Raw genomic sequence first — 22437 nt, 5'->3', positions numbered from 1 at the left:
CTGAAGAGGAAATATAAACCACCTGGGGGCTTCATGAGCATTGAAGCAGCTGCATCAGTGACACAGGGCTCCTGGGAGGAGTCAGTGTCTCCCCCACATGTCTGGCTCCACTTTTGGTAGATGGTAAAAGTATGGCAGTGGTGATTAGTTCACCGTTGAATTAAATCTGTCCACTCCTATCCCCTGGTCTTTGCTAAAACTAAGAAATCCCCTTCATCATGCTTACACACACACACACACACACACACCACCCACTATCCACTACCCACCACAGGAGGAGAGCAAGAAAGAAGCAGAAAATTACATGGTTTTCAGAACATTCTGTAGTGAAAAACAATGGAGTAACACATTTTGGGGAGTATCCCACCCAGCAGACAGGGATGTCCCATGGCCATGTGACAAGCTGGGAAGGCTCTAACCCCCTAAGTGTGAGGGGGTAGATAAAAACTGACCGTGAGAGGGGCCTTGGCATGACTTAGACTCAAGCATGCCACTGTCCTCATTGCTATGCCTCTAGGACCAGACAGTGGATGAAACGGGAACAGAAGAAAAGAGTATGTGCTATGAACAATAAGATGTTTTTGAAGCATCCATGTGTGCTGGGTCCTACCCCAGTTATCCTAAAAGACCATTTTAACCTTAAGCCAGGTCCTGGTGGGCCCAGGGAGGCCAGTAACAATGAAGACAAGAGCAAGAGACAGCAGCAACTAACACTTCAGGGAGGCTACGTGACAGGTGCTACCTTGATTCTTTGGTATGAAGTAGACACTCAGGTCCCCAAAAGCGGCGTATGAGGTGGGCACATTCTGCAGGTGAGGAAGGCATGGAGAGACTATCACTCATTCTAGGTCAAACAGCAGGTCACTGGCCTCTGGATTCCCTCCTCAGGGGTCTGACCCCAGCCCCTGTGCTCTACCCCACTCCATCTGCTCTCCAACTTGTGCTGGGAATGGGCTTTCCCCTGGCAGTGGGGCTCCCTGTCTCACTCTCAAGAAGTTTCGGGGCTTCCAGATGCTGAACGCAAAGGTTGTTTGGGAATAACCTGGTCTTAGAATCTCACAGATGGGAGAGAGCTTTTCCACTCTCGCCATACATGTGAATAACCTGGGACGGTGGCCTGTTTGTGTCTATCACCTTAACAGCTGCGGAGCCCACCCTGAAGAGATTCTGCCTCGACTGCGCTGGGGCCCAGGCATCAGTTGTTTCACACCCTCCCTGGTGCTTGTGATGAGAGACTGGCTGAGAACCACAGCATAGAGAAAGAGGGGCCAGGATAATCCTCCCCAGAGCAACCACAGGCCCCCGCAGGAGAAACCTGTCTCTTTGGGCCTGCCCCAGCAAGAGCCACCTCCTGCTACATTCTTTAGGATGTTCTTACCCCCACCTGATGGTTATAAAATACTGCAGCATCACAATCCAGAGCTTCCTGTATTTTAAAGTAACGGGCAGTACAATGACATTCCTAAACATTTAAAACAAAACAAACCACCAATATCCTACCACCCTTTACAACTATTGCCATTTTATCCGATCTTTACCAATGTATCTTTTCTGGTGATGCTTTTGCCATTATATTTACAAGTTACACAAAAGGATCATACTTTTTGCCATAATATTATGCCCTAAACCAAGGATTCTCCAACTTTATTGGGAAGCAGAATCTCCTGCAAGACTTGTTAAAAGACAGACATCTCTCTTTTCCAGAGTTCCCGATGCAGTCAGTCTGGGGTGGAAACTGAGAAGCTGCATTTCTAATAAGTTCCTAGGGGAGGTAGACCCTGAGAGTGGAAGACTACCTTCTAAATGCCACTGACATAAACCACTCATTTTCAACCTTTTAGCACATTAGAGTTTCCTGAAAATTAAAAGAAAGAAATCCCAAACTTTACCCCCACAGGGTTGGATTCTATCATCTTAAAGTAGGGTCTGGTATGGTGAATCTAAGGTGTACCTTGAAGTTGTGAACTGCCCTGAATCCATTAAAGGTGCCAATTCCTCCAACCTGCTGTCAGGATAGGCCACCGGAGCCCAGCAAGGGCAAGAGGACTTAGGAGCCCAGCAAGGGCAAGAGGACTTAGGATGCGGCAGGGTTGCACATTCCCCTTGATCTCACCAGGGGGAGGCCTGGAACATGCCCTTCCACATAACTCAGCAGCAAAGGGCCTAGAGATGTTGCTAGGCAACAACCACAAAAAGTGGCCCCACTGTCAACAACTCAGGGGCTCTGGTCTGGGATGTTGCTTTGTTTTGGCAGGTTGAGCCAGTATGGGGCTTGGCTTTCAGCAGAAGTGCTGCAAAGAAACACAGGACGAGTCCCGTTCTAGCGGGCGACCCATAAATTACACTCACAGGTGAGCACAGAAGGACATGATGAACAAAACAATCCTGCTACTCACCTTGAAGAGGCCAATCACAGCTGCCAGGGGGAGGCTCTGTAGGGAATATTCCAGAAGGAGGACTTGGGTTCAGATAAAGATCTCCTACCAGTGAGGATGACAAGGGAGCTCAGCCAAAGGCAAACAGCTAAAACTAAACCTTGAAAGGAAGTGGAGGTTTCTGTTTCCAGCATGTGGTCCAACAGGGTGTTTAACCCTTCTCACTGGACACGCTCATGCAGGGGTGTTTATATCAGAGACCCCTTCCTAGGAGGGAGCCGGGCAGGGAGCCGGGATCACTTGAGAACCACAACTCACAGAAACAAACCTTTGGAGGGATCTCCCTCCCACAGACCCACGGCCCCTGGAGCCCTGGGCCCGACTCTGGTCACTCACTACTCTAGCCAGGACCTGGAGAGTGGGTCCTTGCTCCTCTCTTCTGGACCCTCTCTACTCAAGGCAATCCTCCTGGACACATGTACCTGCCCCAGGGCCACTGCCTGGCCTAACAAGTCGACCTGAGAATAAGGGTGATGTTTAGGCCTGGCCACTCCTGGAGCACCAACTAGAGTTGTTTCTCCAAAGATAAATTAAAGGGATAAGTGTGGATCTCATGAGTCTTGAAACATACAATTCTGGGATCCTCCTTTAGGGAAAATATCATAAAATTACAAATACAAAATTAGATTGGGGCAATGAAAGGGGCCACTGCAAGGAAGGGTCCTGAGACCTTCATGATATATCCAGCTCTGGCTCACAGATGAAGCTGTTCAGCCGTTCAGATGGCAGAGGTAACTGCCGTCTCAAAGCAAGAAAACCATACAAGACCAGGACCTGAAGAAAGAGTAGAGACTGCTCTGTTTTCTCCAGATCTTTGTAGGGTCTGGGTTTGTTTGTTTGTTTTTAAGATTTATTTATTTATGCATACAGAACTGGGGTACAGGCCAGAGGTGCAGGGGCGGTGAGAGGACCCACCAGAGACAGACTAGGGAGAAGAACAGGCCGACTGACGAAGTACACTGCTGAGGGGAGCAGCGGGCGGGTCAGGAGAGGTCTGCCCTGCCATGTGGTCACCTCCGGGGCAGGCGGGAATCCAACTCATGCTGATGTGGCTTTAGCTTCTTCGTGCTGTGCTTTAACCCGCTGTACCACCAGGGAGGGCCCCTGAGGTTTACATTAATAGAAACTGCTCTCTTTTCTTGGTAGAGGTCTGTAATCTGAAGGAACCACTGCCTGGGTAATTGACAAATTCTGCTCTGTAGTTGAAGTAGTAGTTATAGTTTATTTGACATTCACTGAGTGCCAGGCTAAGTACTGAGAATTCAAATAATGATACGAAGAAGTCTACTGCCCCTGCTAGCTCAGTGGCCACCCCACACTTAGCAGTTTTCATAGAACAAACACTGCTCCTGCTTAGCAAGCAAAACAGTCCAGGCAGGGCAGCTGAGAGTACTGTTTCAATACAAGAAGTCACTAGAACTCAGGGACCAGCAGTGGGAATCAAAGACCAGGGGATTCAGGCCTAGAGGGTGGCACTTCACTGACTGGGGTGAAGGGAGGCACAGAGGTTCTAAAGCTGTACAAGCCCAAGACTAAGATGGGGTGCACCCAGGCCCCCCTTGAGGCAGAGGTTGTAAACTATGGCTTTTAAACACAAATAACTTTCATTCATTGCTGTTTGTTGTTTCTCCCTTCCTTTTGTAGTTTTTAAAAATTAAACCTTTTCTTTTTAGAAAACTATAGATTTATACAGTTTTAAGATTTATACAGAGAGCTCTCACGCACCTTCCAGCCAGTTTCTCACAATAACAACATCTTGAGAAACTGTCTAGATCAGAGATTTGATAATGATACAATCAAGAGATCCAATAGCCCTCTCACCACTTTGTAATTTTTCAGGTTTTGTTAACATATACACAACTTACACATTTCCCTTGGCGTGACATGGATAAGGCATCTTTAATTTCCATATGTTTATAGTATGTAGCAATGTGATTTACTTCTGTGTGTGATCTTATATCCTGCAAGTTTGTTGGACTCTTATTGGTTTTAGGAATTTTGGGGGTAGACAATCACATCATCTTCAAAAAGGGAGTAACTTTCTTCTTTTCCAAACTGTACGACTTTCCCTTCTTTTTGCCTTCTGTAATGGCTTGAACCATACTGAAAAAAGTGCAACGAGAATGGACATCTTTGCCTTGTTCCTTAACTTAGAGGGAAATGTTAATCTTTCACCTTTAAATATGATATTCACTATAGTTTGGGTTTTTGTTTTTTGTAGATGTTGAGGAAGTAATCCTCGATTCCCAGTGTGCTGAGAGTTTTTACCAAAGGTGATGGATTTCATCAAATGCTTTTTCTGCTTCTGTTGGATAATATAATTCCCCTTGGTTAGCTTGTTATTTGGAGGAAATGTTGGTAGCAACCATTCATATGCTAAAGCTTTAACCCCCCCATCACACCCTCCCCATCATCTTTGGAGGGCTTTTGGAAGTTACCTGGGGTTAGATGAGGTTATGAAGGTGGGTTGGGCCCCTCAGGAAGGGACTAGGCCTTATAAGAATAGGAAGAGGGACCAAGCTCCCAGTCCTGCAAGAGCACAAAAAGCAGCTGTCTGAAGGCCCAGGAGACGGTTCTCACCAGGAGCTGAATGTGACCATTCCTTGATCTTGGACTTCCCAGCCTCCAGGACTGTGAGAAGTAAATGCTTGTTATTTAAACCACTCAGTCTGTGGTATTGTTATAGCAGTTCAAGTTGATCAAGACATCTGTTGATATGGGGATTACACTGATGCTGAACAGCCTCGCAGACTTGGTGAAAATCTCACTTGCTCACGGTATATAATTCCTCGCAGTGTATAATTCCTGGTACTTTACTTGCTTTGATGGAAACACAGGCAGCAAGACCAGGCAGCCACCCCCTACTCACATATCCATCTTGGACCCTGAGTTCTCACGGGAAACAAACTGACAGCCTGCTGAAAGAGACTTTTCAGTCTCCAAACAAGTTCTTAACTTAATGGGTTTTCTGGAACCAAAGTCATTATAGCTTAAGAGAGTGAAAAAAACGAGTAAGAGACACCGAATTCACCACCAGCCTGTCTGCAAGGGTGCCTGAGCAGAAGCCTCAGTGGACAACTCAGCTGTTTCTACAATGCTCTCCTCTTTGGCTTCATTGCATGACACCCCCGAGAATGTAGACCAGAGAAAGTTGTAGGGCAGGCCGGCTTCTAGCCTAGAAATCAGTGACCCTCCAAGGCATTTTGTCCAGGAACTATATAAGCACGTAGGGAGGATTTCTAAGTGCCTACTCCCAGCTGTACCTTGGGATTTAACTATCTCTTCTAGAACCAGGTTAGAACCTGTTAAATATATGACTTTGGGGGGGGTGTTCTCTGGCACATTAATCTGGGTTATAAGATATTCAGCCGTGTAATTTGAGGCTTCAATTTTAAGTGCAGACTGCTGAGGCAACAGCGAAAACCGCACAGACTTGTGGATGAGGATGGGAATGTGGGCGACCTGCTGACTGGACACCCAACCGGGTGCTGGATGTGCCTCTGGGCGACACATGAGCAGCTTGCCCAGAGTTGGGGAAAGGTGGCTGTGGTTGTTGGCCTCCAGCCATGAACCCCACCATAAACAAGGCTAGAAGGAAAAAGAAGAGATCCTGGCAGCAGGGTATGACTCCCAGGGACTCCCCCAGGGAGGACGATGGGGGAAGAGTAGCTGAAAACTCAGGGCCCACTCCAGTGTTCCAATAGCCTCAAGAGACTCTGACTCAAGAGCCAGCTTTGAGGGTCCATCTCTAAAGTTCTGAGGTTTGTTCTCAATTATAGCAGTTCTCCCCCACAGGTGCAGGCAGGGGCTCACGTCCTACCCACAAAACCAGTTCTTGTATTGTTCCGCTCAGTCTCTGAGGGACACCCCTCTCCTCTGAAGAGCATCCCTTAGGGGCATCTCCACACCCCATTGTTCATCACAGTCACCTGGAGCTCTGAACAAAAACCCAAGCCAAGCCACACCCAAACAAAGGAAGAAGCTGGGGATGTGGAACCTGGGCCTTGGAAGTTTAAGGCTCTCCATGGTATCAATACTGACAGCCGCTGACCTAAAGGAACTTGGTGCTGCTGAGGGCAATGGACTCAACAAGAAAACTATAAGCGCCTGGGTGTCCAAATGGCAATTATGATATAGTGAGCTCTTTCTACAGCCTGAGTTCAATCTTCTAAGCACTCTGCATGGATTACCCCATTTAATCTGCCCAACAAAACCCTGCAGTAGCTGTCATATCAATTTTACAGACAGGAAACCAAGGCTTACATGGCTGGTAACTTGGTCGGGGTGACAGAGCTGGCAAATGTGCTGATTCTCAACCTCCACTGTGGATAAAGACGACTTGGGAAAAAATTTTCAGTGGGCAACAAATTCATCGAGACACTAAGTGGGCTGGAAGGTGTGAGTAGGTACAGAAAAGGTGCAGAGTTTCTGTTCAGGAAGGTGAGAAGTGTTCTGGAGACGGCAGTGCTGAGCTCCGCTCAGTGTGAAGGGACCGGGTGCCTGAGTTGTACACCTGGGTGTGGCTAACACGGCAAATTCTGAGCTATCTGTATTTATGCACGTGTACAGGTCACCATACAATGGAAAAATCAGTAATTTTAAAATGAAATCAAAGTGGGAGAGCGAGCACATGTAAAGCAAGCAAGCGGGAGCCGGATATCCAATTCCACACACAATGAAATTCCAGGTCACCTCCTGGTGAGCCTCACTATCTTTGAGCAAGTTTACAGTTCTACAAGTTGTAGGACCCTGAGGAAGATGCCAGTAAATGCTGCCCATGAGCAGATATTCTGGCTACCCTGGCTAGTTTTACACCTAATAAGCAAATTTATTTCCATTTTCCTGATGATCAACTTATTTGTGATTCTTTGAACTCTCCTTTGAAACAAATGTAATATCTTCCTGGTTCTCTCATTAATTAAAATCTAACACTCCTTTTAATAAATGTTGCTCAGAATACCTAGTGTATGTCAAGTTTTCTTGATGAATTCTGGGCATAAGCTACAAAGGCCTATGTTTTCTTGGTTGAGATTTCCTTCCCACAAGGTGAAGCTCTGAGCTACTGGAGAACAAAGAGCAGACTTTCTGTTTGATGTGATGTGTAACTGTATACCCTGGGAGCCCACAGAGTGGGGAGCCACTGGCTCAGGGCAGAATGAGGGGCCGGCAGCTGCCTGAACTGCCCACTGGGCTACCAGGTGGAAGATGAAAAGACCCAGGCTGCCTTGGAGGGCGTCCTGTCTTCCAGCTCCCTGTGGAAGGTGAGGAAGGAGAGGAGAGAAGGGGAGCCTCTACGCGCCCTCTCCCCCCAGCCCCCATCACTGCTATTCTCCCTAAGTCACAGGCAGCTGGTCCTCCAGACAACCTAGAAGAGATGAAAGAGAGAAAATTCTATGGTGCCTATGCTAAAGTGGAGAGAAACAGTCAAAGAGAGGTCAAATTAGCCACAGCAGAAAGCTCCTGAAGAGAATACTAGAAAAACAGGGTGAGAGCCCAACTTGGTGGCACAACAGGTTAGGGTGCAGCACTGCAAGCAAGCTGCAACCACTTTAGTGCATCTCGGGCCTGGAGATGACCCACATGGCGCGGCAAACCTCTCCTGACCCGCCCGCTGCTCCCCTCAGCAGTGTACTTCGTCCACCTGCCTGTTCTGCTCCCCACTCTGTCTCTGGTGAATCCTCTCACCGCCCCTGCACCTCTGGCCTGTACCCCAGTTCTGTACGCATAAATAAAGACATCTTAAAAATAAATAAAGAAAAAAGAAACATGGGATGAGTTCAGAAGGTGAGGGGCCAGGAGCAGAGGGAGAGGGAGCCCTGGGAAGGAGAGCCCTGTGCGTCAGGGCAGCCCTCCAGGTGGACTGCTGGTGAGCACAACGGCACAACCTCACAACCTCTAAGCAGAGCATTCTGCTCAGCAGACAAAGTTACAAGGAAAATTACAAGGGCACATGTGCCCTGAGTTAGCTAGGGACAAAAACATGTTGCTCGGAGAAAACCACACTGTCCAAGGACCTCAGGACAAGGTTAGTTGATGAACATAATTGGGCTGGCCATCACAGGGAGAAGACATGTCTATATGGAACTGAATAAAGCAAAGTGAACCAATTTGTATAAAAAATGCATAGAGAGCTCTCTTTCACCCACATGTAAGAAGGATCTCAGGAAGAAATTGCAAGGAACAGGTAGTGCAGGTTGCCTTCAGGGAGGGAATACTGAATGCTTGGGATGTTAGTGAGAGAAAGACTTGTCAACATTTTGTACCATCTGCATAAAACCATGTGATATAATTTCAACATCTATTGTTATTTCTACACCTCATCAATTCTGTCTGTCTTTGCTGCACAAAAAAACACCACCTTTTGCTTCTATGAAAATAACCTATCGTTATGATATAGAAAGTACTTACTAGTAGGTGATGACTAACATATAAATTAACTCACCAAATATTTCATGCTATAAATGCATGAAAACAAACTTCACACAAATTTCCTAGGGAAAAAGAAATACTCCATGATTGTTTTGTGTTTGTACAACAATCTATGTGGCTCAATGTAGCTTAAATCCATCAGGATTTATTTTAGTAGGCACTATTCTTTAAAGTTGGGTCATTAGTGTGATACAATTTTAATTTAATTTTTTAAAAAAGATTTTTTATGCATACAAAACTGGAGTACAGGCCAGAAGTGCAGGGGCGGCAAGAGGATTCACCAGAGACAGAGTCGGGAGAAGAACAGGCGGATGGATGAAGTACACTGCTGAGGGGAGCAGCGGGCAGGTCAGGGGAGGTCTGCCGCGCCATGTGGGTCACCTCCAGGGCCCCGGGATCCAACTCATACGGAAGCAGCTGTGGCTAACTTGCAGTGCTGGGCTTAAACCTGTTGTGCCACCAAGGAGGGCACTATTCAAATATTTTTAATTAAAAACTTTATGCCATTTTGAAGAAGTGGCTAGAATCTTTTAGAAAAAGTATATAACACATTCTCTGAAGTGAACAGCTTTACCTCAACAATAACCTTGTAAGTGTCTGTGTCTCCTACTACCCACTCTTGAGAACCACAGCTTTCAGAAAAGGACTATTGACCTCCAAACTGGCAGACATGAGCCACATCCACATAATCCAGTAAGTTCTAATATTAACACACATACATACTGAATCAAATCAAGGCAAATCAACAACGAAAAAGACCCTTGGTTTCCTCTACTCCCCCTGCCCTGGAAGCAGGTCTCTCCTGCCCCTAATAACTTAAGAGTTTTGCCCAAAGCACAGGAAACAGGTTTAAGAGCAAGAAGTACAGGCAATAGCAGCTGGAGAGATGCTTCATGCAGAGCCTGTTCTAGCTACATTTCTTGGGGCTATGAATGCACATCATTGATCAGCTTCTCTTGGGAGTGGCTGCCAGAAGACATCTACTAGCCAAGTATGTTCTTGACTTCTGCAAACACTTTCAAGAACTGTGTTGGGGAAACTGTATAGTAAAGTATAGCTACTTTACTATAATCAAGCCCTTTGTATTTCTCTTTTTAAAGTTTTAGTTTATATTATTATTGTTTTGTTCCATGTGTGTGCGATGTGTGTGTGTGTGTGTGTGTGTGTGTGTGTGTGTGTGTGTGTCTAGAACTGGGTGTAAGCCAGAGTTGTATAGGGGAGAGGAAGTTTCCACCAGAGACAGAGTGGGGAGCAGAACAGGCTGACTGATGAAGTACACTGCTGAGGGGAGCAGCAGGCGGGTCAGAAGAAGTCTGCTGCGCTATGTGGGTCACCTCCCTGGCCAGGGATCAAACTCAGGCCATAGTGGTAATAGCTCTGAGACTTAATCCCTAGGACACTAGAAAAGCCCAGGTTTACTTTGTATTAAATGGAGCATGGTGATTGGCTAGTATGGAGAGACAACATGATGAGAAAATTCCCCCAAAGCTACAAACAACCTGTAAATAACCAAAGCAAAGTTATTGCACCTTCTTAAGTTTATTTCCTTATCTATAACAATTATTATATTTAGCACAACTATGTTTTAATCAAGTTTCTAGAAATATAATTTGCATTTAATAAAATTCACCCATTTAAAGTATTTCATTTGGTGTATCTGTAAAAGTGTATACAATCGTTTAAGCAACACCAAAAGTATAATATAAAAGACTTTCAACACCCTCCAAAAATTTCTCCTGCTTCTTTTCAGTGTATCCCTTTCCACCAAACCCTACTCTCAGTAACCACTCATCCATTTTATGTTCCTAGAATTTGACTTCCCCTAGAATGTCATATAAAGGGCATCATGTTCCTCATGGCCTCATGCCTAACTTCATATCCTCATGAGACTCATTCATGTCCTTCATTAGAACCTTGTTGCTTTTCATTGCTGAATAGCATTCCTCAATTTGTTTATTCAGACATGGTAGTGGGGCTTGGGGCTTAGATTTACAAATTGGCTTATGTAAACTGTGGAGGCTGTCAAGCCTGAACTGTGGGGTAGGCTGGCATGCTGGAGTCATGGAAGAACTGATGTTTAAGCTGGAGGCCAAAGGCAGTCTGAGAGCAAAATCCTCTATTCCTCAGTTTTTTTTTTCTCAAGGTCTGGATGAGGGCTAGCCACACTGTGGAGGGTAGCCTGCCTGCTCAGGATTCACTGATACATCAACGGAAAGAAATGGTGTTGAGGGGGAAAAAGTTCACTGACTTAAATGTTAATCTCATCTAAAAATACCTTGATCAAAACACCAAGAATAATGTTTGACCAAATAGCAGGGTATTGTAGCCAAGGCAAAACATAAAATTAGCAATTGAGTTAGAACAAAAGATTTTGTCCTGTTTTCTTCTAGAAGTTGTAGTTTCTACATTTAGGTGGATGATCATTTTTTAGCCAAAAAATGTGGAACAAAGTGTGAATGGAGCAGAAAGGCTATCAGAGTTCCCAGATGTGCACAATCAGCAAATAGGACCCAATGAGCCACACAGACTGCCATTTGCTGGGTGGTCTTCATGGTGGTCTTGGATCCTGAGCCCAGTTCTGACTGGACAGGACTTCCAGGGGAGGGGAGGTGCAACAGGACTTTGGGGAGGCAGTTGCAAAGAAGAATCTACAAGGTGGGTTTCTCAACAGCAACACCGCTCAAAGACAACAGAACATTGGCCCTCCGTGATGGCACAGCTGGTTAAAGTGTAACAGGGTAGTCCCCAGGAAAAGGGTTAGTTCCAGGTTCCCTGCCCCACCCAGAAGAAGAGTGGAGCTTAGCAGAGTAAAGGAGAGAAAAGAAGGAATCTGAAGGAGGAAGCAGAATGGAGAGCCAGAAGGAGTCCTGAGGAAATCACAGGGAGCAAAGGGAGACATGTGAAGAAACAGTGGTTATTTCTTGGCCCTGGACTGGGGGAAACAGGTGTAGGTGACACCCATGGGGAGGTTGACTGTGGCAGTGTTTATATTGACTTTGATTTGTCTGGCCATATCTGACCCTTTTCTATGGGTCCTGGCCAGAAGGTGCTTTAGTCTTGTGGCAGCTTTCAGGCCTTGCTTTGGACCAATCCCTTGTGGGTTGACTTTTGCCCACAAGGGGATGGGTAACTTCAGGTGTTTGATTTAGAAATTATATTCCTTGTCTTCCATATTGTATATTCACTGTATTAAAGTCACTTTTCATTAAAGTCTTACATGTTTTATCTTGATGCAGTGGATGGCAGAAACTATTTAGAGCAGGCAGGTTTGGGTGGTCAGTGGTGCCCGTCTCTCTCCCTGCCCTGTAACAAAAGTACAGCACTATGAAGCTATCCACAGCCACCACAGCTAGATCCCTGGCCAGGGAGCTGACCCACATAGGCTGACCCTTTGCTGTTTCCCTCAGCAGTATCTTTCAATATATCTGCCTGTTCTGCTCCCCATTCTGCCATTCTGTCTTTGATGAATCCTTTTCACTACCCTCCCCCCACATATGCTTCTGGCCTGTATCCCAGTTCTGTATGCATAAATAAGCAAATCTTAAAAAAAAAAAAAGAAAGAAAGAAAAGAAAGAAACTGCTTGAAAAAAGCAGATGATAAAGTCTATTAAAAAAGAAAACTCCAGACTACAAGATAAGTGCTTTAACAATTTAAAAGACTGGCATTATTATCCCCCTTTCCCAGAGAAGAAAAGCAACATGCACAATTAGCAAATACAGCAAAGGTTGAGTGAGCATGGACTGTAACTCCAGAGTTCATGCACTTTCTCCAGTTGTGACTGCCCAAGACTGGTCAAGGCCTGAGGTAAGGATTCTTCCACCCCTCAGTTCAGTACAATGAGTACTGCTAGGTCAATGAGTGGTAACCTCTGAGTAGCCCAAGATTTTCTATTTTTATAGAAGCCAACATTGTGTTATTGTGATTTATAAAGAGAAATATATACCTGGTTACCCCCCCATTTCTGGCTCATAGATCTAAAAGCTTTGGAATTTCCTAAGAGATAAGAATAACTGAAGTATATTTTGTTCTACTATTTGGTCTTTTGCCATCAGTTCCTGAAATAGCTCCCCAGCCAGAAGGTAAAAGAAGTGTGTGATGCAGAACAAACTTGGTTCAACCACATCTGAGTTTATGTTAATTGGGACTTTGAGAAAATCCCTTAGGAAGGGCTGGTTGCCAGGAAACCAACCCTGAGTAGAGGGATGGAACTTTCAGTCCTATCCCTCACCTCCAGGGTAGTGAGGTTGAATCAGTTGCCAATGACCCATGGTTTAATCAATCATGTCTTTGTAACAAAACCTCCATTAAAAACCTAAGAACTTCTGTTACAGGAGCATTGAGGCGCAAACACCAAGTCATGAATGATGTCCTGAACAGACTCCCCAGTTCTCAGAAGCCTTGGACTCCAACTCCCAGCATGCCATGAACCTGAGGTCCTGAACTTCCTGGAAACTGGGGGCGGAGTTAAGCAGCCATGCTGGGCTTAAAACTGAACCGTGCATGCTCTCACTCTCTTGCTTTTCCAGCTTTGCCTAGCAACCTGATGCCTCAGTTCAAGTGATATTGCTGCTAGGATGTACTGGCAAATTTGTCTTCTATCTGTTCCTTCTTCACACTCCCCTTGTAAATAAATCTTTTTAAATTTCTCTCTGCTTGTCTGCTTTTGGATCTCATCCTGAGTTCTTAAGTGCACCTGTGAGGAGTCATAACCCCAGGTCCCCAGGGTTCCTCTGTAACACTTCCAGGTTGGTGAATACATGGAGATTCTGGGAGACTGACATACTCAGAGGGGGCCTGGGAGCTCCATGCCCCTTTTCCATACCTTACCCAGTGTATTTGCTTCCATCTGGTGGTTCCCGAGTTATGTCCTTTTATAATAAATGGGCAATCTGGAGAATAAAATGTTTCCCCGACCTCTATAAACCACTCCAACAAATTAATTGGCAAACCTCCAATCTGCAGTATAGCCAGTCAGTCAGAAGTATATGTGACAGCCTGGCCTTGTGACTAGCACCTGAAGTAGGGGGCAATCCTGTGGGATTGAGCCCAGAACCTGGGATGTCTGATGCTATCTCCAGGTAACCAGGTAGAGTCAAAACTGAACTGGTAGTTTTGGGAAAAGCACACATCAGAAGCATGAAATATAGATGACCTATGAGTAACTGAAAATGTGAGCAGACCAATCTTTGTACAGGAGGACAGAGTTCAACAGATGTTATGATTTGAAAATTAAATGCCCCTCTCAGGTTGCTATCCGGTGTGACCTGGAGTCAGACTCACTGGGAACAGGTTGCATTTCTGCCACTTAGCAGCTGCGAGCCCCTGGGTACATCACTTAAATCTCTCCATGCCTCAGTTTCCTTATCTCTAAAATGGGGATGAAAAGAGCAGCTTCTAAGTGACAGTAAAGCATTGGAAGCAATCCAGAACACTCCGCCAGTGTTTGCCATCAGTATTCATTTATCAGTGTATTTAAATTTGTCCATTAATTGTCGCAGCACCTGCCTTCTCTCAGCTTTACTGTAAAGCTAGTGTGTTCTGCTTATCTGTGGGGATGGGTAAGCTGTGTCCTCCAACCATCGCCTCATGCTGTCACTGGCCCAGGTGAAATCAGTCCCAGGAGGCTGTGAAGGTCATCTGGCTCAAGCCCCTCACTACAGAGGGGATAATGCCCCACAGCATGAGCTGGCTCACCTCCCCAAGGCCTAACACGATTATCCTGCAAGTGCTCTACTGGAGAAGCTTTTGTGTCCCAGCTTCTCAGAGGATCTCTTGTTCACTTTGGCTAAAGAAGTAGGTGAGAAAAAGCCACATTGTGATTTTAAAGACTGTCAAATGCTAATTACAAGTTACTCCATTTGAAAGATAGAAATGAAAGCATTTTTAATCCTCCTTCTTCCCAAACCTCTATCCACTGGGGGTTTGGGGTGGGGTGGGGGGGTGGGGGGGGAGGACCCAGTTCTTTGAAAGCCAAGAACCAAACAACAGTTTCGGGGACAATGCTTGAGAGGTAGGCTTTTTCCCAGGGAATGGCTAAAGCATTTTATTCTTTCTTCTTGTTACCTTGGTAACCGCTACCTTGGCGCCCTTGTTGATGAGCTGAACCACATTCTCTGCTTGGCCTTTATATGCAGCTATGAGAAGGCGTTCTGAAAGCGCAGCGACTGCATCCTGCTGGCTCATGAATTAGGAGAGAAAGAGATTTTCGGGAAAGCAGTAGACAAGTTCCTTCAGCCACGATGCCACTGGCCTGGGCCGGGACCCGCAGGTAAAGATGCTCCCAGTCATGGGAAGATGCCTGTGTCACCATGCCATCCTCGGGATCTAGGGTCACAAAACAAAGCTGTCATCAGCACCACTCTGCACACAGGACAGGACACAGCTCTTCACTCTGATTTTAGGGTTTTCTGCTAATCATTGCTGGGAGGGAGGTGCACAGAGTCCTGGGGGAGGCACCTATTGCACAGTAACATCCCTGGCAAGTGGGAGACTGTGCCCTCCTCACTCCCTCCTTCCTTCCTTCCCGCTCAGGGACATTCTCCAGAGGACTATGGCCAAGACTGTGTCTCTGTCCTGGTTGCAGAAGCCAAATACCACCCCCTAGACATCCTCGAGTTTTGGGACCTGCTTTCAGCAGGTAACCTCTGGCCTCTACTGGATGGCTCCACGTGGCTAGGTAACTGTGGACCCTGATGAGTGGGCCCCCTGCAGCTGTCTCATCCTTTTCTGACAATAAACAGTACATTTTCTTGGGGCGCTGGTGGTGGGCATGGTATGAAAACATGCCATGAAGCTTGAACTTATAACCCCTGAAACAAATGCAATGCCATAAGCCAACATTACCTCAATAAACATTAAAAAAAAAGTGTCATTTCCTAAGTTAAAGAACAGAAGTGTCGGAGACCCTTTGTCCCCTGATTTTTCAAAGCACTTCTGTCTCTATCCGGAATATGTCAGTTGATAGAGGTTGCATAGCTTGTGTCACAGAAGGAGCATTGATTGGGTGCAGGCCCAGGTCATTCTCCAGGTTCCAATTACTGCTGGGAAAACCCACCTCAGAACAACAGGACACTAGGAACAACAAGCACTGCCTGTGGTGCCGCGAGGGGCTGTGGGTCCCGTCCTCGCTTAACAGGAGGGAGCTACGTGGCACCAAGCCCCACCTCTGAGCAGCGGTCTGAAGGGTACTGTCCAGTGGTAAACTTGAGCTCTTTTTTTTCAGCAAATGAACAGAGTTTTAAAGACTGGTTCCTTCCAGTAGTGCTGGGCCACCTTAAAACACACCAAAGCCATTGGTAATCATTTCACAGTAAAGGGTCCTTTGGATGGAAAAAGAATCTAATTCACTTCTGCCTGGTACTATAAAGAAGTAAGAGCTTCTCTGTGCTTAAAACATACTTAACAAAAGCAGCAATATACATGACTGGAAAGAAAGCATCATGCTAAAGAGACACCTTGCTAAAGAGATCTTATAACACATTCTGGTTCTAAAAGTATTGAGAAGACACAGACATCTTTTTTTTTTTTTAAGATTTACTTATTTATGCATACAGAACCAGGGTACAAGCCAGAGGTCCAGGGGTGATAAGAGGTTTCACCAGAGATAGAGTGGGGAGCAGAACAGGCAGATGGACGAAGTACACTGCTGAGGGGAGCAGCGGGCGGGTCAGGAGAGGTCTGCCGCGCCATGTGGGTGACCTGGGGCTGGGGACTGAACTCACCCTGAAGTGGCTGCGGCTGGCTTGCAGTGCTGCACTTTAACCTGCTGCACCACCAGGAAGGGCCTACTACAGACACTTTTTATCATGGTTTCCAGACAAACCCAATGCCCCTTTCAATTTCTAAAGAATGAGGAACAGGCCATGAGAGCCTGGGAAAGGTCTGCACTATACTCAACTGTCGCTCTCATTCACCGCGGCATTTCAGCCACCCACTCGGGGAGGCCGGACTTAAAGCTCAGCTGTAACAGACACAGCAACAGGCCTGCGCTGGGGATTAATGATGCTGAACTCACTTACATGAAAGTACTGAAAAGATCATCCTTATCCCCCAACATGTGCACCTTCAAATGTTCTCATCGTTGGTGCATCTGTTGCCAAAAAATGCAGGTATGGAACAGCGAGGACAGAGGGAAAGGGAAACTTGCAAATGCCAGAGGCACACTGGTCTGCTCCCCGGCTCCCCAGTTACACAACACTGCTGGCGCAGGGCATGATCCAAAGCGGAGGCCTCCTGTGCGAGCCAGTCAGAAAAATGTGTTGAATGAGTGAGTCCATGAAAGGTGTAAGCTGAAAGTCAAAACAGAGAAAGGGAGCTGGAAATGACTTTGGAAATTCCTAGGGTGGCACCAACAGACTGTGGCTTGGGCTTTCTGCTTACACACTGTTCAGTGTTTGGAAGTAGTTTGCTTTTGTGAGCACAAGCTACACTGTCCCTCTTCACTGAAGTATTACATGGCCCCTTCAGATTAATTACACTGAGCTCCTGTGCTGTTTGTCCCAATACTGCAAGAGGACTCCAGGCTCCAATGGCAGGAAAATTCCGAGGATTAGCCATAAATGACCTCCCTCTCACACCACATTCCTTTTCATTGAGCCCTTTATTATCTCTATGCACCAACCTATGTGACTCTTGCCCATCCCCAAACCTTTCCTTCGCCACCATTTGAAAGTCTCATGTACAGTGTCCTGCTTCACAAATATATCTAAAATGATGCATATCCATTTACTCATGCTCAGCTTAGTTTCTGGGATAGAAAAGATCTTGCTGCAGCTCCAATGCAGCTCACCAGCCAAGGTCACAAGCTCCAGAAAAACAGTGCTGTCCAGCTGTCCAAGCCACAGATGCCCAGGTCAGCCTGCCTGTGCTGCCCTGACAGCCACCGCGCCCCGCCCTCCTGTCCCATGCAATGAATTCAGCGTCTCAGCCGCTGAGGTGGAAGCCAAGCTGAGACTTATTGCCAAGGCTGCATGCTACTGAGGTAGTCTTGTTTACATAATTAACTTTGCAAGTCCAACTCACATTGCTATTGCTTTTTTTTTTTTTAAGATAAAAAGACGCTAGAGTTTTAAGGAAATGTTGATCAAACAGAAATGTCATTTGTTTCTTGGCTGTTCAGTGACAGCCTCATGAGAATGAAAAGCTGACCATTTCCCAACCGCCCCTCTGTCTCCACTGCCCAGCTCACCCCCGGGGAACAGGATGCCTCCAGCAGAGGAGGCTAGCCACACAACACAGCCCCTACCGGAGTGGCACAGAAAACTGCTAGCAAGAGCAGGAACAGAATCCAGGGTTCTTAGTTCCTAGTCTGCTTCTAGCACTATTCCTGTGTGTTTGGGTATGTCAAGTTCATTCTCAGTTTTAATCCAGAAGAGGCTGGCTGCTTGGACTTCAGCATTCACCTGCAGGAGAGTTCCATGCAGGAAAGGGTGGGAAGGGATCAACTCTTCCTTCCACACCTTCAGTTTTGGGGAGGACTATGAACCCAGTTTGGCTTTCTCTCTTCTTCCTTCTCTCAAAACCACTGTCCCAAATCTTTGTATCCTAATCTCCAGTCTAGAACGGTGATCACCATCCTTCCTAAATGAGGTGATGCTCTCATCTGAGGCCACTGAACTGACAAATGAGATCAGGCAGAGGCAGGTAGCAGGAGAGGGATAAGGAGGGAGGAGGGTCCCCAACACTGAGTGGGGAGAGGAAACAGTGGGTAGTGATTAGTCTGCAATCCACAAGTTAAATTTCACTGCCAACCTGTTGGGTACTCGCCGGTAGCAGCCCCGTTCCCTCATTAAATCTGAGCTGTTCTTCCAAGTAGATTAGCTATCATTCAGAAACACTTCCCATTTTTGGCAGTGAAGAATTCCTTCTACCCTGAGTCCATCAATCACATCCTTCTTTGTCACTGGAGGAAAACCTTAAATGCAAACACACTGCCAACTCTTTAAGCAGAAATGAAATAAATGCACAGTCATGAATATGCAATGATCATTCTGAACCAGAAAGGGACTTTGCCTCTTTCCTCCCAGCCCACGGCCCTATTTTTATGGCTCTCCAATTTGCCAATTCTATTGTCTTGCATCACAAATGTCAGAGTTGCTAGGTCTGTGATGCAATTGGTTTCCTCTTTATAGCCAAAGGTCTAAGGGATTTGCGTCTGCCGTTTTGGGGGGGGGGGCGGTTACAGCAAATTCTCTGGGTAATACAAATATTCCAAAACATTCAGCCTCCTTGCAGGCAAAATATTCTACAAGAGACAAGCAAACAACATCCTAGTCAGACATTACGCACAAACCACCCAGGGACAGTCCACAGCACCCATGTTTAGGGAGAACCTTCAGTTACATTAACTGGCTTTGCTCCTATTGCTACAAACCCTGTGTTGAAGAGAGATCATACTCACATCTGGGGGTCTGTCTTCCCCTTCTACATCATGTTCTCTTTCTGGATAACTGCAGTCAGTTTGTTCCTGAAGAGATCATTAGCTTCCTAGGGCAGGCACACCCTGTGGGTTTGCAGTGATTTACACTACAATGCTTGCTGTCTTTTTCTTAGCTTCCTCTGCCAGACCTGGCTAAATCACCTCTAAAAGCTTATTATTGAGTTCCATTCATCTCACAATGTTTTGTGCTTCCTAGTCTGCTCATCACAGCTTCTCAAAGTCCTGGGTCTTCAGATTTTGTTGGATTGCTCCCTCCCGCCAGCAGAGGACTTGTAACACTGCCCCGAGTGAAGAGTCTGGGAATAATTCATAGATGGGCAGAATGTTTTTGAATGATGCTCAGATGACAGTAATGAAAGGAGAAGAGATGGATGTGAGCGTTGTGAGGGAGGAAGGATACAGGAAGAGCCCAAGTCTGCAGGGCAGCGGCTGTGATCACTGGGGGACGCCTGCCTCTGGGAACAGCTGAGACAGACCCTGCACCCTCCTCGGCCAGTGCAGGCACAGAGACTGAAAAGCATGGGAGAGAGCGGCTGAGCAGCTTTCCCGCTACCTTGAAAACCCATAGTTTGTCTCACAAGTCCTCTCTAAAGCGTCTTCGCGGGGAAGGGGAAAGGGCAAAATGAGGAAGCAAGGCTGCTTCCAGCACTGTCAGTACCCCCAAACCTGCAGGGGGGTGTATGTCCAGACCACCTGTTGAAGCAACAGAAAACCAACATCTCCACGAGGGTGATCATAGAAAAGAAGGAGGTATTCACTTGAGCCAATATCTCTGCATTTTCCTTGACTGTTTCTAAAGTCGGAACCATTGGTCCTGCAGATGAGAAAACAACCCATTGAAGTAAACCCTGTGAGCATCCTCCCTACCCAAAGCCTTGCCCACATATCCCTGAGTGGCAGCTCATAAGGGCCATCGATTAAGATCGTGCTTTGGCCATGCTGCAATTTATACCAAAGGCAGAACATCCAGGAACTAGGATGGTGCATTTTAGAGAGTGAATTTGCTAGCTTTTAACACATGATAGTAGCCAATCCCAAAATGATCATGACCAGCATACTCTGATCATCACCAAAGGAGAGAAGTTCAGGAGAGAAGTAAAGGTAACTCACTCCCTACTTTAAGGAAACTCATCGTTCGGACTTGGGAAGCCTCAATCAGGACCCAAAGGTCAGAAGCTAGAAGAGAATATGGACCCAATGTCAAAAAGTATGAAGTGAGGAGTGGTTAATTTTCTTAAAACTTCTGGGACATTTCCTTCTTCGAAAATAGGTACTCCACAGGTCGGGACCCTCAACACAATTCTGTCAATGAGGACAATGCAGCACTGTCTGCTCAGAGCCTGGGACCCCGCCAGTGTCGCCAGTGTGGGGGTTAGGGGGTGGGAACTAGGAGAGGGGGAAACTCAACGGTGTCTGTTCTAATATGGGCATTAATCCTATCAGGTCAGGACCCCACCCTAACGACCTCATTTTACTTTAATTTCTTCCTAAAAGCCCTATTTTAATATGCTTTCACATTGTATTTGTTCGTGCAGCGTGTAAGTTTGGGGTGTGAGGGAACTGACTTGTGGGAACTCTTAGCAGCACAGATGAGGGATGTATGAGACAGGGATGTATGAGACAGGCTCTCTCCTAGTCCCCACCCCCTAATCCTTGGGACCCCCACCTGCAAAAGACAGGCTGTCAGGGCAGAAACACAGGACCAGAGCAAGCCTGTGAGTCATTCCACAGCACGTCCCTGCAGGAGAAATTCTGCTTAATTCTGGAGCCATCTCAAGTAGAATAACTGTTCCCTTCTGACTCTGACTGTTGAATTGACCGCCTTTGCAGGAAGCGCACAGATTTCTGTGATGAGTGTTGAGTGACAGCTGGATAGTATTCAGAAAAGCTATGTCGCAGCCTGCCATCAAGAAAAGCTGTCCTCAAATGTAAATCTAATATCAAAGGCATGAGGGCACGTGACTGGAAAAAAACGTGGCTGAGCGAGACATGTAATGACAAAGGCTTGTGAGGTAGAGACCTCCCCATTGGACATGGGATGATCAGTACCTGCTGCTTCACCAGGACCTTCAAGCTAATGACCAAACACACATACTCAGAATTCAGACTGAGTGTTGTTGAGCCTGTCTCATACATCCCTATGGGGGACGCTCATTCCCTCATCTGTGCTGCTAAGAGTTCCCCTAAGTCAGTCCCTTCACACCCCAAACCTACACGCTGCACGAACAAATACAATGTGAAAGCATATTAAAATAGGGCTTTTAGGAAGAAATTAAAGTAAAACGAGGTCATTAGGGTGGGATCCTGACCTGATAGGATTAATGACCATATCAGAACAGACACCGTTGAGTTTCCCCCTCTCCTAGTCCGCAGCCCCTAACCCCCAACATGCTCAGAGGAAGGGCCGTGAGAGGAAATAGCAAGAGAGTAGCCAACTCCAAGGCAGGAAGAAGTCTTCAAAACCAAGCCCTGCTGAGTCTTGAGCCGGGACTTCTAAAATTGTGAGAAGACAGACTGCTGCTATGTAAGCCACCCAGTCTATGGAATCTTGTTCTGGCAGCCTGAGATAACTAATTACATCTCCCCTCACAGTTCATGCTGGCGTGAATTTAGGGTCGATCTTCCAGTTTAGACTGGACTCCTCAAGGGCAGGAACCCTGTTTTTCTTTCGTTTTTAATGAGGTAGTATTGGTTTACATGATTGCTTATTGGAAGTATAGGTTCTTCCACCTCAGGCGTTGTTACCAAGACACCCGTAGTCCACCACCATTGTCCACTGTCCACCTCCCCACCTTGTTCTTGCCCGTACCACTCTGCCAGGCTCAGCCCTATAGCTGGTGTCTAGGTTTACCTCTTCGTTTGGTTTTTATCTGGTCCTTTATTTGGTTTCTCTATATTCCATGTGATACCATCCAATATTTGTCTACTATGTGGTGTGTGTTGTATGAGTATGTAGATCTTCCTGATCCATTCATCTGTTTGGGGCACTTAGGTTGTTTTCATAGTTTAGCTATTATAAATAGTGTTGCAAGTTTCCATTTAAATTAGTGTTTTTGTATTATTTAGGTAGGAATTTAGGAGTGGGAGTGGGCTTTCTGAGTCATATGGTGGATCCATTTGTAATCTTTTTTTTT

General features: G+C 46.3%; 1 protein-coding gene across 6 annotated transcripts in view; it reads right to left on the bottom strand.

The window, feature by feature from the left end:
- Positions 1–22437, bottom strand: part of ANKRD6 (ankyrin repeat domain 6) — a 159040-nt gene that overhangs the window by 50890 nt on the left and 85713 nt on the right. For 3 of the 6 annotated variants that reach the window (XR_001145154.1, XR_001145156.1, XM_004673693.2), the window contains exons 1-2: positions 19265–19650; positions 14929–15189 (exon numbers count right to left, since the gene is read on the bottom strand). Coding sequence is in view for 1 of the 6 variants with exons in the window: in XM_004673693.2 (XP_004673750.1) it covers positions 14929–15048 (120 nt within the window). In the remaining 5 variants the exon portion in view is untranslated. Of the gene's footprint in view, positions 1–14928; positions 15190–16883; positions 16960–19264; positions 19651–22437 lie in introns of those variants that run through there. The other 3 variants (XR_001145160.1, XR_001145159.1, XR_001145158.1) reach the window with 3 other exon arrangements.

The sequence above is a fragment of the Condylura cristata genome, unplaced genomic scaffold (genome assembly GCF_000260355.1).
Source record: "Condylura cristata isolate star-nosed mole 26May11 unplaced genomic scaffold, ConCri1.0 scaffold00001, whole genome shotgun sequence".
NCBI classification, from domain to species: Eukaryota; Metazoa; Chordata; class Mammalia; order Eulipotyphla; family Talpidae; genus Condylura; species Condylura cristata.
Note: the sequence above shows the minus strand (reverse complement) of the source record. Positions and strands in the feature narration are given on the sequence as shown.